The 14,472-nt window shown below is 41.5% G+C and overlaps 2 protein-coding genes across 3 annotated transcripts; one reads left to right on the plus strand and one right to left on the minus strand.

Moving 5' to 3' along the window:
* The first annotated feature begins 8,942 nt into the window (after positions 1-8,942).
* On the plus strand, positions 8,943-13,309 carry LOC9659593 (two-component response regulator ARR1). Of its 2 annotated transcripts, none has more exons than XM_024683884.1 (5): positions 8,943-10,967; positions 11,245-11,397; positions 11,479-11,931; positions 11,999-12,072; positions 12,301-13,309. In XM_024683884.1, exons 1-5 carry the CDS (start codon positions 10,820-10,822, stop codon positions 13,210-13,212), a joined length of 1,740 nt encoding a protein of 579 aa, XP_024539652.1. In that variant the 5' UTR covers positions 8,943-10,819; the 3' UTR covers positions 13,213-13,309. The 2 variants fall into 2 exon arrangements, with proteins under 2 accessions (XP_024539652.1, XP_002978969.1); XM_002978923.2 differs by having other exon boundaries at positions 8,945-10,967; positions 11,996-12,072.
* LOC9659594 (thioredoxin-like 2, chloroplastic) lies at positions 13,255-14,403 on the minus strand. The gene is made up of 5 exons (XM_002979044.2): positions 14,123-14,403; positions 13,876-14,058; positions 13,654-13,818; positions 13,431-13,591; positions 13,255-13,364 (listed from the first exon to the last, which is right to left on the minus strand). Exons 1-4 carry the CDS (start codon positions 14,348-14,350, stop codon positions 13,454-13,456), a joined length of 714 nt encoding a protein of 237 aa, XP_002979090.2. The 5' UTR covers positions 14,351-14,403; the 3' UTR covers positions 13,255-13,364; positions 13,431-13,453.
* Positions 14,404-14,472: the final 69 nt, after the last annotated feature.

The following is a 14,472-nucleotide window of genomic DNA, read 5'->3' on the forward strand; positions in this document are numbered from 1 at the left end:
CTAAAAAATACAGTGCTTGACTGCCAAGGCGCAATTCGATGACTAGAGCTTAGTAGCGTACCCTCGTTGAAGCGGTCGCTTCGTCATTTGCTACGAGCTGACCTCCCTCAAGCTGTTTGGCTACAACTCCACCGTCTTTCTTTTCGGAAAGAAGATCTTGTGGTGACGTGCCTGCAAGAGTAAATATGTCCGAGACTAGAACGTTCACTCAGCCAGCCTACGACTACCCTTGAATTTCCGGTATGCTAGAGAGCTCGAAGGCTTTGCTGCTTCAGAGGACTCCAGAAACTCCACCTGGTGTCAAACTAACAGATAAAGCGATCAGGAGGGAACACGAAGACGAAGAAAACTCTTTCGTCGGTGGAAGCTCCAAGCGTTCCTCCGCTTCCGTTGTGCTGAAGGGAAGATTCTTAACGAGGAGAGCGTGATCTCCTCCAGCATCTCCACATGGTTTTACGCCTTGCTGAGCTAATGACCGCTTCGTCTCCGAAAGGACGTGCCTTTCTCCCAGAGCAAGACGCTCGGCAACGTCCTCAGCTTCTGGATCCAGAAAACTCACGTCTGGAGATCCCATATCTTGGCCACCTGCGTCACGCAGTGATCAAACTGTAAGAGTTGAGTCAACTCTACACACCGTATAATCTGACCAGGATTCCATGCTTGCATATTGCAGCTAGACTCCTTTTTCTTGCACTCCCACCTCCCTCTCTTGTTTCAGGTTCATGGAACGATCTCTAGAATCCCGGAGAGGAGACATGAAATGCAGGTAAGAGTCTTCCTTGGCCCTGCATATAACAGGGATTTAGTCCTTCAGAAAACTCAGCACCTCGTTGCTGCTTCTGGTAGAGCATTGTCACAAATCAAATGAACTTGGACAACTTCCCCATACTGGCCGAACAGGGAAACCAGTTCCTCTTCACTGGTAAGGAAAAACACGAGAAAACAAGATGAGGCTATGACGTTTGAAGAACACACTTCGTGGTGTATGCAAGGTTGCGCACGAAAAGCCTCCCGGTTACATTCTTCATTAGCAGGACGATCGACAGTACCACCTTGCTCTTGCGGCTTGGCCGTTTCCTTGTCGTCACCATTGTCACTGGCGGACAGCCACATGGCTGACACGTCGCGTAAGGAGACACGTCCGGTTCTTTTGGTGGTTGTTTCGATTTAGAGAATTCAATCTGAAGAAAAACCACAACATGGTACGGTTCATCGATGACGAGGAGACGAAGACAGCAACATAGGATGCATAGACGTGCACGAGCAGCAGCACAACACATCACCAGACGCATTAGAGCGAAGAGGATGATGGTTCAGTTGGTTAGGGTTCTTCTAAACTGGAACTCAAATGGACCGAGTGGATAGGAGTGTCTCCCAGGGAGATGGCTACTGTGATATTGTGTATGATAAGCTCTTTCAGCCAGTGTGCTCGGACTCAATCTGGACGAGAGAACGGTGAACTCCTAGCCTTATCTCCGTTGGACAATCCGGCGATTGGCTGTGCAGAAGTTCTTCAAGTAAAGAGATATTCTTTAGAAGGCCTGAATGCTGTACGTAACATTTGGTATCTTTCTGTCTTGTGTCTAGTATGTGCTTTCGAGGTCTACCAAAAGATTTGAGACATGAACGGAAGTACTCATGAAGGTGTTGCCTTTAATTGCAGCTTCAGCTTTTCTTGTAAATTAGTGGACAAATTTAACATTGAAGGGTTAAGGATTTTAAATTCACAGTGATTGTGAATTTTTACTGTTTCAAACAAGGATATAAGATTTATACATTATTTAGAATTGGATTTACTAAAAGTAACATAACTTTTGAGACAAATGGTGTTCAGCAGTGACAATAATTTATCTCGGTTGACAAGAAGGTTTAGAAGAATAAATCAACATATATGTAGTACTTCTCATTATCTGTATTACCCCGTGTCCTATATCACTTAATCTTGTCAAAAAACTTAAGCTCCATAGTTCAAAGTCAAACATATTTTAGATTGAGGCCACTTGTAGCTGATCAGTTGAAAGACTCTTCTGAGAGTATATTTCTTGGGATAGATTGGCTTCACAAGTACTCAATCGTTTATAGATGAAATTCTGTTAATAATAAGCTTTACAAGGCAAAAAGTTTAACCACACTGGTCAAAGCATGATGAAAAATTGTCTATGGCGCTGAGGTTTTAGGATCCATTATGATGGCATTGTAAGCAGCACTAACAGTCCTCTCAACTCTAATCTTACAGGGACGCATCCCCAATTGGAAACATCTAGAAAAAAAATGGCATTGTGTTAATGAGCTCCTCGGCATCATTTAAGAGCGCAGCTCCTGCAAGAACACCGATCAAGCAGCACTCGTACTGTAGTCAAAAACCACAGCTTAGCTAAAGTTTCTCGATTACCAGCCCAAGGTGGCAGCAAGAGATAAAAAAGCCCGGCTTGAATCCTTCTAGATTCACGACTTTAAGGAGCTGAATGGACATAGCACCATGTGGATTCTGGGCAAACAACACGATAAGAATCGTGCACCTAACGAAAGGAGCCATCAGGTCATCAAAGATTGAAGCATAAGAGCTCCTGAAGAACAGCATCATGCCCTGGTCAAATTGGTAGGCTCTCAAGTCCTCGAATTCGTCAAAGGCAATCACTTTTCCACTTGCATAGTTCGCAGAAGTTAGCCCCCTGATTTTTGTCCAAGATTTTGTGCTGTAACACGAGCATCATCTGCAATGAAGAAAACTGTTACAGCAAGCTAGAAAATGTCCAAAAGGCAATTGCTACATAGCAAGCGGAAAAAGTTCCATACAGAAATACAGGGAGCAAATCCAGCAAGAAGCCACCAATGAGAGATCCAGTAAAACCGGGTCTTACAACCACAGGCAAACACAGACAAGCATTCAGAAAAGATCATAGACAATTCCCTCACAAGTTTACAGAACAAACAAAAGGCCTACCTAGCAGAGCCCAAGGTATCGTTGGAGGAGGCATTGTAACAGGCAAATTAGTCAGTCTAGCTACCAACAAAAATAACGTAGAGCCCACACCAACTCCGAAGGAAACAGAAATGCATTCGAAAGAAATCAGGGAGCCAGAGCACATGTTTTCTCAACTTCCTTGAATGCAACCTTGAGATCTCGGAGGTGATCCGAGTGATCAACCTCTTTATCTTGAAGGCAAGATAAAGAAAGCATGAAAGTCGGATCTAACGAGATCATAGTTCTCAGAAAAGATCCAGTTTATGGAACTCTATGATCGTTGTGCATGCCCAGTGCAGAGATCTTGATGGAGCACGAAAGTTCTTTGCGAGGATGAGCAGAGAGTCATAACACTTATCAACACATTGGCTGCACTGATCTAGCGAAAGAAACATTCGACAGAATGCCACAGCATGATGTTATAGCGTGGACTAGAATGCAGCAAACGCCCAGTGCGGTGAAACCGATCAATTACACAAGCTCTTTTAATGCCTCAAAAACACCTACAGTTTTTTTTTAATGATCGCTGCATATGCCGAACGAGGGCATGTACACCAAGAAAAGTGCAAAGTTCCAAAAGTTGTTACATGGAATTGCATTAGGACCATGCGGGTAAAATGGACACTTGGACGACGCTTGGGCATTGTTTAGATGCTGTTTATAGCCAAACATAGTGACCTGGAACGCGCTTCTAAAGGTTACAGGAGTTCCGGGGGTGGGGAAGCCTATGTTTATCTGGTATGTTATTATCGCACCACGCAAGTATAAGCACTGAGACATTTCTTCGACTCCCAGGGCTACTATTTTATCTTCAGACCGGATGGAGAGGCAGGGACTCTACCAACAAAAATTATGAACTTCAGGACGTGCTTCCAGCTAATAAATCAGAAGTACACTGGTGGTACTCCGTTGGGACACAGGGTCGTGATATTTGCTTCTCCTGACTCTGAAAACATCAAGGAGGATACCAAGGAAGGAATGGTAATGGAGGCAATCTACGGGCTAGCAAATGAGATGACTGGAGTTGAAGAAGGCCCCTTCTCTTTGTTCAAGTTCACGCTTGTCAAAGGAACAGCTTCCAAACGTGTAGAGGTCGACTTGCCGAAAGTCAGTCCTGGAAATGGCTCCGTCAACCCTTGACACAAAGTTGTCCTTATTCAAGAGCTTAGGACTTTACCGGGGAAAACTGAGGAGGATATCATGGGCACTGTGCCACGGGTGCTATTGCAAATGTCGGCCTTGCACCTAGTAAGCAAGCCAGGATGAACTTAGTAACTTGGTAACTCTTGAAGAATTTCGCAAATCCAAAAGCCTTCTGGGCTATGCTGGATGGATTTCTCAGACATGGTTGTCCAAAACAAATGTTTCGTATTTTAAAAGTGACCAAAATATATCATTGTGAATCGCGCTAATAACTACAAAATATTTGAATAGTCACAATTTGCAAAACAAAATATGAACTATAATTATAATTTGGACCATATTAACAACTAATGTAAATGACATTTCTAACATCTTCTTTTTCAACTAAAAAAATATGTGTATGCTTAGACAGAAAAATTTGTTGCAATTACATTTGCAACACATATAAAACCCATAGAAACTCATCTTCTTTGTTTATGATCAAAACATCTTTTCTTAAGTTGATTTAAATAACCAAGGCATGCAAAATGCCCAAACGAAGGAAGGCTTACTAATCAAGAATTTCAGTTGTATGCATCTTGCTTTTCCCATAACATTTAGAGATATATTTAAAATTTGAAAAAAATAGATAGAATCTAGATTTCTGGACTAGAAGAGATTGTTGTTGCCTAAATTCACAACTTGGGCATCTAGCCAGCATAGATGCTGCTTTATAGCTCTTTTCTCTCTTACCCCACTCATTTGCTATATATATTTTTCAAACATTTCTTGGAAAGAGAGAGGACAATGCTGGTGGAATTTCTAAAGGCTTCTATTCACTTGACTGATAAAGCCATGAAAAGGCTCTTATTTGAACATGTGAAATGTTGCCCATTAAGTTGTGAGGCAAGCTTTATGGTAAAGATCACAGCCAAATATTCTACCTATGTAAACCAACCATTACTATACAAACTTTCTTTTGCAATAACATTTTGCAACTACTTGTCTAAAGTGGTTCATTCTATATAATAATTAACACTTAGAATAGGTAAATTTACACTTCTGATTGTACTTATGTAGCGAAAATAAAAAAAGACATAGGTGAGGTGGATAGCTCAAAATGGGGTTGTTAGCTTTTAATTTTATTATCTAGAGACAGTGGGATTTTTCATAAGTAAGTAGAAAGAAAAGAGTAGAAAGTTGAAGAACAAAAACTAAACCATAGTGTTTTTAAGCAATACTATCGAATCAGTTATATACCTAATGAGACCAAAGTTCTATAACAGCTTTGAAAGGGAAGGTAAGATTAAAAGATATATATATATATATATATATATATATATATATATATAGAAAGGATTAGAAAAACTCCAAAATAATTATTTCTAGAAAATTTGATGAAATAATCACATTCTTTCCTATAAAAAGCCAAAGTTACTCTTCATAATTATCAATAGCAACCTTAATTATGGAAAAATACTGTCATTGGTTAAACCATATTAAAATTTTAAAAACATAAAGGGATAAAGAAGTAAAAATAAAAAATATTTTACTAAATTCAAAATTATATATAGATATATAAGCTTAAAACTATAAAACTCTAAATAAAATTATATATAGCATTGCAAGGGATAATGTTCATTATCATGCACATTGCCTTGTAGTTTAAACAAAAACTTTTCCACTGATAAATTGGTCACAATAGAACTTAATATGATAGAATTTATTAATTGTTCTTGCTTCAACTATACCTCTGGATTTGTAAGATGAATTTCACATTCTCAATTTATCTTACGGTATAAGGGTAGTAGTGCCTAGTCACCAAAGTTGAGAACATTTAACTAAGTGAAATACTTTATCTAGCTTGATATTCTTGTGTGGCTTTAGAGAATCATTTAGTTCTGAAAAAAAGAAATAAATGTGATACTGTTACCTCTAGATTCATTTTAAAAGCCTTTCCTAAATCTTTAGATTTTTAAATTTACTATTTAGGAAGCAAAATCATATATTGGTGTCATTGAATCTAACTCCATGTTTGTTGCCTAGGGGAAAGTGAACTCTTTATATGCGAACAGGATTTTTTCTTTTAATCAAACCAAATCAAGTGTTATTATAACATGATAACTGTTAAATTATAGCTATTGTTTGGGCACCTACATAGTTTACTTAGTATACACTATATAAAATTTGTATGATAAAGGCTACACAAAGTACAATTTGATATGGCAAGCAACAATGGCACTAATGCATTGGAGTTTGTATAAAAGAGATTTTGCAAATTATGCTGCCCTCATAAAGATCACTTTCTTATGAGACAATTGTGATGATATCATCACAGGCAAAGAAGTCAAATTAACACAAGGTGCTGCCAATTTACCAAATTGGAAGCCACACAACAAGTGCACTCTATCCACAATGGGTATTATCTAGGTAAGTATATTCACCTTTTTAATTTAGGTAAAAACTAGTTAGGATCCCAGCTAAGCATTTTAATAGTAATTTAATATTAATACATAAGATTTTATAATTAATTAAAAGCTGGTTCCTTCTATAGTTTTTTCCATCTAGCTTTACAAGTCTTTACTAAGACATACTTGACTTGAAAGAAAATGCCTATGTGACAGAAATAGAAAGTTTGAAGCGATTCTAAATTTACCATATTAAAGATGAAGTATAACAAAAACATCTACACCAAAGCTTAATGTCAAAGGAAGTTTCAAGTGTTCTAATTCAAAAGGGATAATACTCTTAACTAAGTTTGTTTCTAGTCAATATAGACAATTTAGCCAAGAGATTACATTTATGTCAAGTTTTGGCAAGTGCCAAGTTGGCTGCTTTTTTGGTGCCTATAAAGTGGTAAGGATCTATAATATATTCAACATGAGTAAGTAAATCCATGTCACTTATAATGTTTGGACAAATAATGACTATTTGTCTCCTGAATATAAGATATACATGTATTTGAAATTCATTCACTAAATAATTGTAAGATCTTAAAATCCATTCTTGAGTGACAAGAAGTGGATGAATTTGTAACAAAAAATTGCAAAGTATACATTTTAGGAATTATCAACATGGTAAACTCTATTGTTTCATTAATTTTCTTATAAAGGAATATAAGGAATGTTATTTGGAGAGAATTGATGTTAGTGATTTAGTGTTTGACAATTTGTTTCAATTTTTTTAGTTTTTGGCTGTGGAGAAGAATGTGTTTTCAAGAATAAATGTAACATTTTACAAAATTCAGGTAACATTTGAAAGATGATAGTGCTTGAATTTGCATATTTATGAGTATAACTTGGGAATTTGTTTTAGAACTTGGAGCATTACTTTGTAACAGACATTTTATAAAGAGGAGCTTTGTGTACAATAAATAAATTTGATTGATACCCAACATAAGCTTTAAGGTTCTTATAGTTATAGATCTAATAGTTATAATTTAATAATTTTTTTGTTAAAGTTTACTTGAATGTTTATATAAATATATATAAATATTCTTACACACTAAGTAAATTTTGTTGGTGCCCAACACAAGCTTTGGGGTTCTGATCTTATATGCTTAGACTTGGAGTGAAGAACTAGATTATTTCTTAAAGAAATAGCTGATTGATTATCATAGTATAAATTTTTTTAGTATGAGTGTTATCATTGTCAATACTTAACTTCACAAATTATCCATTCAAAAATTTATTCTAATTATTATATCAATAAAAAATTGTTTAGTTCATTTTGTGCTATAGGGTTGATTAACTCTTTCTCATTATAAGAGTAGTTTTTGCTTTTTATATGAGCAATCCATTTATTTCTTATCTTCTAAATGTCTTGGTGTTGTTTTATTTGTAATTGATCTTCCATTTTGATTTGGATCAGCCAGGTATGAGCCAAGTAAAGAGTAATTCACAAGAAGCTTACTACTAATGCATGATTAATATTTTATAGAGAGTGATAAAAGAATGTTATCACAAATAGGTTTATATAATTCTTCCAAGCTTTCTAAGTATAAGATTTTTTGCTTTAGATCATGATCAATTTTTATAATATAATTGCCTAGAAGCTAATGTTTGTTTGTATTTAAAAGTTCTTCAAACTCCTAAAAATCTTTAGTTCCTTCATAATAAATTGAAATGTTTTATGTAGAATGATCTTTCAAGTTGATTAGACCATACAACAAGCTAAAATTTTAATTTGAATTCATGATGTACAATATATTTTATTGGCAAGCTTAGCAATTTATTAGATGACTTAAATTGAAATATAACTAACCTTCTCAAAATAGTTTTTGTGAATTATAGTATGATATTATTGAAGTATTAAAAATAAAATAATTAATAACACTTAAGTTATTAACACTCAAGGAAGCTTAATTTTGAAAAAAAATATTTAGTTCATCCCTTTGTATTAGTTTTATACCTATATAAATAGAGTCATTTAGGAAATAAACTCTTCCACCAAAGCCATGAGATATACAATACAAATAATAAAATTTAAAAGCTTGAGCAATATCACTTTCAGTAAAAATCCTATTTTGAGAACTCCACCCATGTACTCTCATAATAATTTTATAACTTCTTCTTTGTATTGCATAAACATATTCATAAGGCTAATTTGCTTATTGTAAAGTTAATTGTTATATAGACTCACATACAAAACCCATGGAAGCGTATTTTCATGGCCCACTCAAACTAAGTAAGATTATAATAAGAATTTTATTTAAATATATGGTGCCCATTAACAGAAGCTTTTGACATATATTTAGATTATATTTTTTATTTAGAGCCGTCAAAGTTGCCACACATTTAATTAACAATTGTTTAAGAACTGCTATAACTCTCGCAATGAAATGTGGTTAAAATTGAAGGATAAGTATTAGGTTAAATCGGAGAAGCACGCAAGCGCCTGGCCCCCACAGCGCGGCAGACAAGAATTCACATCAATCAATGCATCTCCTCCTCCAGCCCGCAATGCCGCCTCCAACAATCGTCCGGAAAGAAGAAAGAAAGGAAGAGCAAAGCTTTATCCTCGGCATAGCGCGCACCACTTTACCCTTTTTTCTATCCCGGGGGAGTTAAGCAGTACATTGGCCCCTACTTGATTGATCGATCCAATTTTCTTCTCCAGGCAAAATGGATGGAATCTAGATTGCTGGAGCGTAGCACCGAGCGGTGATTGTTGTCGCCCAAATTCCCAACTTGGGCAGCCAGCCAGGAATCCCAGCAGCTCCAATTGCGCTGCTCGACAGCTCTCTTATCTCACTCTTTTTGCCCATTCCTCTCAAAAGAGAAAAGTGAAAAAAGAGAGCCCGGATAAAGGAGAGCTCCCGGTTGGCTGCGCTGCTTGCAAGTGGAGAATCTCAGAAGTTCTGCCATATCGGCAGCTTCCTCTTACCGGAATTTGGATTGACACACAATCAATCCATCCAGATTTCACTGGAACAATGCCAATCAATCAGTCGACCTCTCTCAGGATCTCCCAATTCGAAAATTTGCCGTCGCGACCCAAGAGCAGCAATTGCGAAAGAGGACGAGAGAGAAGTGAATCTCTCGTTTGTTTTTCTTTCTACCCTCTTCGATTCTTTTCTCGATTCGCTCCAGGAGAAGATCGCCCCCTTCCAGGAGAGCACTCTGTTTTTGTACTCGATGTGTTCTTTCTTCCCACCTTTTCGTTTCGCGCAAACTGTGCCAAGCCGCGATTTTGGGCCATAAAGACGCCGTCTTAGCGATTGATGGTACGCACTGCATTGATTGATTTCCAGTCTCTCTCTTTTTTCTTTTGCGCCTCTCCCCCAAAATTTCCCCTTTTTCCCACCATAGCTGGGAAGAACAGCCAGTACGAACGAACACCAACAAGAACGAACAGAGCTTTTGTTTTCTTTCGGATTCTTTTCTCCTTTAAAAAAAAAAAACCCTCTTTCTCCTCTTTTCAGGCCAATATATTTTACTTGTTTTCTTCTTTTTTTTCTTGCTTGGCTAGAGCTGTAGGTGTAGACCTGACTTCTCCCTGTGTGCTCTTCCTCTCCTCTCTCGCAAGAAACTCCAGAAATTCATGAGGAACAAGACAACAGTGGCAACAGCAACGCCATCGCCATCTCCTGCTGCTCCTGCGCCTCGGCCGTTTTACTACTCCTAATCCAATTCCAATCGATCCATTCCAATTCCACTCCTCCTAAAGAACGAAGAAAAAAACTAGTTTTTGCGAGATCTTATAGAACCCAATGGAGAGTGTTGCGAGAGTAATCTAGTCCCAGGAGAGAATTCTTAGCGAGGAAGAAGAAAAGGAGTTCTTTTTCGTGCGCTAGAACTCTCTCCCTCCCTCTCTCTCTCTCTCTCTCTCTGTGTGTGGCTCGCTCGCTCGCTCGCTCGCCCAAATCCTCCATCCATGCTTTCTTTCCTCCTCTCTTTCTTGCCGGGCGAATCGAAAACGCCCTCGCTCGCGGGGGCTCTCGCGTGTGGATTTTTCGTGATTGGGAGTTTCCAAAAGAGATCGTCCAGTTCTCGCCATTGGCGCCCTAAAATTCAGTAGGAGAGAGTGCGAGAGCTCTCCGCGATCGTCTTGTGGGTCGTTGTCAAATGCCTGGATCCACTCTCTTTCCTTGCATTCCCGGGCTTGTTCTTGAGATGGGGGTGTTGGGTCTTCTTCTTCTCCTCACGAGCTCCGTCCGATAGACAGACAAAGATCGCCGCACCCTTTGCTCGTGTTCTTCTTTCTCTCTCTTGTTCTTGCGGGAGGACAAAGATGGTGGGCGTGGACAAGACTGGGATCGCAATGCCGCAAGCCAAGGATTTGGGCAAATTCCCAGCGGGTCTCCGAGTCTTGGCCGTGGACGATGATCCAACTTGTCTCAGGATCCTCGCGCAGATGCTCCGAAAATGCTCCTACGAAGGTAAGCTTCTTCCTTTCGTTTGATCATAGCTTTTTCTCGCTTTCATGCTTGGATTTGTGTGATTTTTTCTTCCGCTTTTCATGCTTGCGTTCGTGTCGCGCCTACGTTTTGTATAGTTTTTTTTTTCTTTTTTTTCTTTTTTCTTTCCATTGGGTGGCATAGAACTGTCCATAGCTCCAGCGGAATCCTTGTAGCTGCGATCTTTTTTGACGTAGAATTGTCGAAGCGTGGTGTTCTTCACAGATTTGCTCTAATGTTTGTTTTGGACTTGCTACAGTTACCATGTGTACGAGAGCCACCGAAGCGCTGTCGTTACTCCGCGAGAACAAGGACAGATTCGACTTGATGATCAGCGATGTCTTCATGCCGGACATGGACGGCTTCAAACTCCTTGAGTACGTTGGCTTGGAGATGGACCTCCCGGTGATCAGTAAGTTCTTCCTCCAAAGCTCCTGGAACTCGCAAATGAGATGAGAGGACATACAACTTGACAAAGCTCTGACCTTTGCAGTGACGTCCTCGAACGGAGAAACCGGCATTGTGATGAAGGGTGTCATCCACGGGGCCTGCGATTACCTCATCAAGCCGGTCAGGACGGAGGAGCTCCGGAACATCTGGCAGCATGTCGTCCGGAAGAAACGCAACGAAGCTCGGGACGTGGAGGCCTCTGGCAGCGTCGAAGATGGCGGCGAGAGAAATCACCACCACCATCACCAGCAGCAGCAGCATCACTCCTCCCAGCAGCAAAGGCGAGCTTCGACCATCGACGAGGGAGAGTTTAACTCCGATGGTGGCGGCGGTGGCGATCCAAACTGGAAGCTGGCCAAGCGGAGGAAAGACGATGGCGACGAGACCGCTGAGCATGACAACGATGACTCTTCCACGTTGAAGAAGCAGCGCGTCGTCTGGTCGGTGGAGCTCCACCAGCAGTTTGTCAATGCCGTGAACCAGCTCGGGATTGATAGTAAGTTCCTCGGTCTTCTCTTAGTTCTTCTCGGCCTTGCTCACGAAGCTTGGTTTTTTGGCAGAAGCTGTGCCGAAGAAGATTCTGGAGAGTATGAGCGTCCATGGCCTCACTCGCGAGAACGTTGCCAGCCATCTCCAGGTACTCGACTCTTCCGGTTCTTGGTCTTTAGCTCGTCGCCACTATCGACCAGCTTGCATAGTTTCAGTCACGTAGTTCCTTTTCCGAGTCTTTAGATGTCCAGCTCGTCGTCGAGAGAAGATAGCTTCTTGGTTGCGAGAGTTGCGAGAGAGTTGGAGCTGAGCTCCAAATCCATGACGAGGTTGTAGCTCGGCTTTGCCTCGCGTTCTCACACTTGCGCTCTTGCAGAAGTACCGGCTCTACTTGAGGAGGCTGAGTGGTGTCCAGCCTCAAGGCTCTGGAGCAAACGGCCACGCCGTCACCTTTTGCTCGCCTGCGGAAGCTTCCTTTGCAGCTCTCAACGCGCTCGGCGAAATGAGAACACTACCACCCTCGGCACAGTTCCAAAACTCGTCCCCCACTGCGCTCGCATCTATCCAAGGCAACCTCGGAAGAACAGGGGCAGCAGCACCAGCAGCAACTTTGGTGGATCACTCGGTGTTGATGCAGCTCTCGGGAGCGTCGCCGGTTGCGTCTCAAGGTGGATGTAGATACTTCAGTAGCCGGCCCCAAGCAGCGGCCGCCACCACCGTCGTCCCACCGCCGCTCATGAGCATTCCAAGCCGGGTGTCCCTGGATGGCTTAGAACAGGTCTCTCCAAGGAGTCCGGTGGACGAGTTTGCTCTTCACCAGTACGCCTTGGCTAACTCCTCCAATCGCAGTAACAGCAGTAGTTTGATGATCCAGCAGCAGCAAAACGGCGATCATCCGTTTGTGACTTCTCCGTCCGCTTCTTCTTATAGCTCGGACCACCGGCACCACCATGCTCTTCCTTTCTTCGCCAAGAGCAGCGAGCAACTCGGCGGTGGATTGCTTAACTTTCAGCAGCAGCAGCAAACTTGTAGTGCCAGTAGTCGCGGCTTTGGATCGAGGATGGCCAGCTTGAGCTTGCAGGGTCAGCACGATGGATCCGTCTTTGGAGTCTTGCCAGCCAGATTCGCAGCGGAGCCAGGAACCAGCAGGCCTTACGTTGCTACCGCTGCCAGTGACCATCGTTTCACGGACCAGGCGATGGTGGTGGATCCTGTAAAGGTTGAGGGTGGTAGCGGTAGCGCTAACCAGGATGATCTCTTCAGCATATTTTTGAAGCAGGCGAGCTGAGAGCGCGATCGTCCGAATGTGTATGTAATAAACAAGGAAGAGTTTGCCAGAAAAAAATGTTGTTATATTTATAGAAGCGAGATAGTGAACTTGCTTAGCTTTACTTCGGCTGCTTCTTGCTTGTCTTTGAGGTGCTCGAGGAGTCGTCCAATCTGTGAAATGCAAATCGTTTAGTTTTCCAAATGATCCATTCATCTGTTTTCCCTCTCTTTCTTCACCTCAAAACGAAGAAAGAATCACACTATCTAGTAGCAGTAGCAGCCTGATCAGGGGTGTTTGTGTTTGCCAAGGAACTTAACAAATCACCAACGCCAAGCGTTGGCCCGAGGCTGCACCGATCTGAGTTGTGTAGTTGTATCGCATCTCTCAGCTTTTGTAACTGCAAGAACAAAGCATACCACCTTAGAGCGAAACGAAAAGACGCTAGACACCCTGTCTTACCTTGGCCAATGAGCAGGAAAAGGCATCAACACGACCCTCAGCCCCCCGGTAAAAATGGAAATAAGGCAACACTTTGATGTCTAGGCGCTTGCACATCGGCTTGTTCTCCTCAAAATTCACTTTGATGAACTCTATGTCTCTGTGTTCCTCAGCAAGCTTACAAAGCTGTGCGAAAACAGAAAAAGATTTCTGGAAAATGGACGAGCGAAAGGTTAAGCATACCTTGGGATAGAGAGCTCTGCAAGAACCACACCATGTCGCGAAAAACTCCACGATGACAAGCTTGTCTCCAACACTCCCAAGCGCATCGATGAACTCCTGCGTGGAGTGGACGTCCCTCATGTTTGGACCGCCGTCCTTCTCCCACCACTTAACTCCATCGTCGGGTCCTCTCGCGGCATTCACCTGGAAAAGAGAAAACAAAGGATAAAAACTATACCAAGTCCACCCACACACAATCAGACAGTACCTTTAATAGCCGAGATCTCGTCCTTCGCTGCCAGCAGCACTGCAGGAGCTCCAATCTCTGGCCCTGCAACGACGACCGATCCAAGCGCAACGAGCGAGTCCAATTGCGATGCGAATTGGACCGGGCAACTAGGCAACAATGCGACGACGACGATACTGGCGCGGCGGAAGACGAGCAAGACGCCGCCACTGGACAAGGCAATAACGCCGCGACTAACCGATCTGCCATGGCCGAGGACGAATCGAGCTCCCTCGCTCACCTCCTCTTCCTCGTCGCGGCATTTGAAAACCCTAATGTGGCCCATTGACATCAAAGAACACCTCATTATAGCGAAATAAGAGACTTCCATA

This window comes from Selaginella moellendorffii, unplaced genomic scaffold (genome assembly GCF_000143415.4).
Source record: "Selaginella moellendorffii unplaced genomic scaffold, v1.0 SELMOscaffold_39, whole genome shotgun sequence".
Taxonomy (NCBI): Eukaryota; Viridiplantae; Streptophyta; class Lycopodiopsida; order Selaginellales; family Selaginellaceae; genus Selaginella; species Selaginella moellendorffii.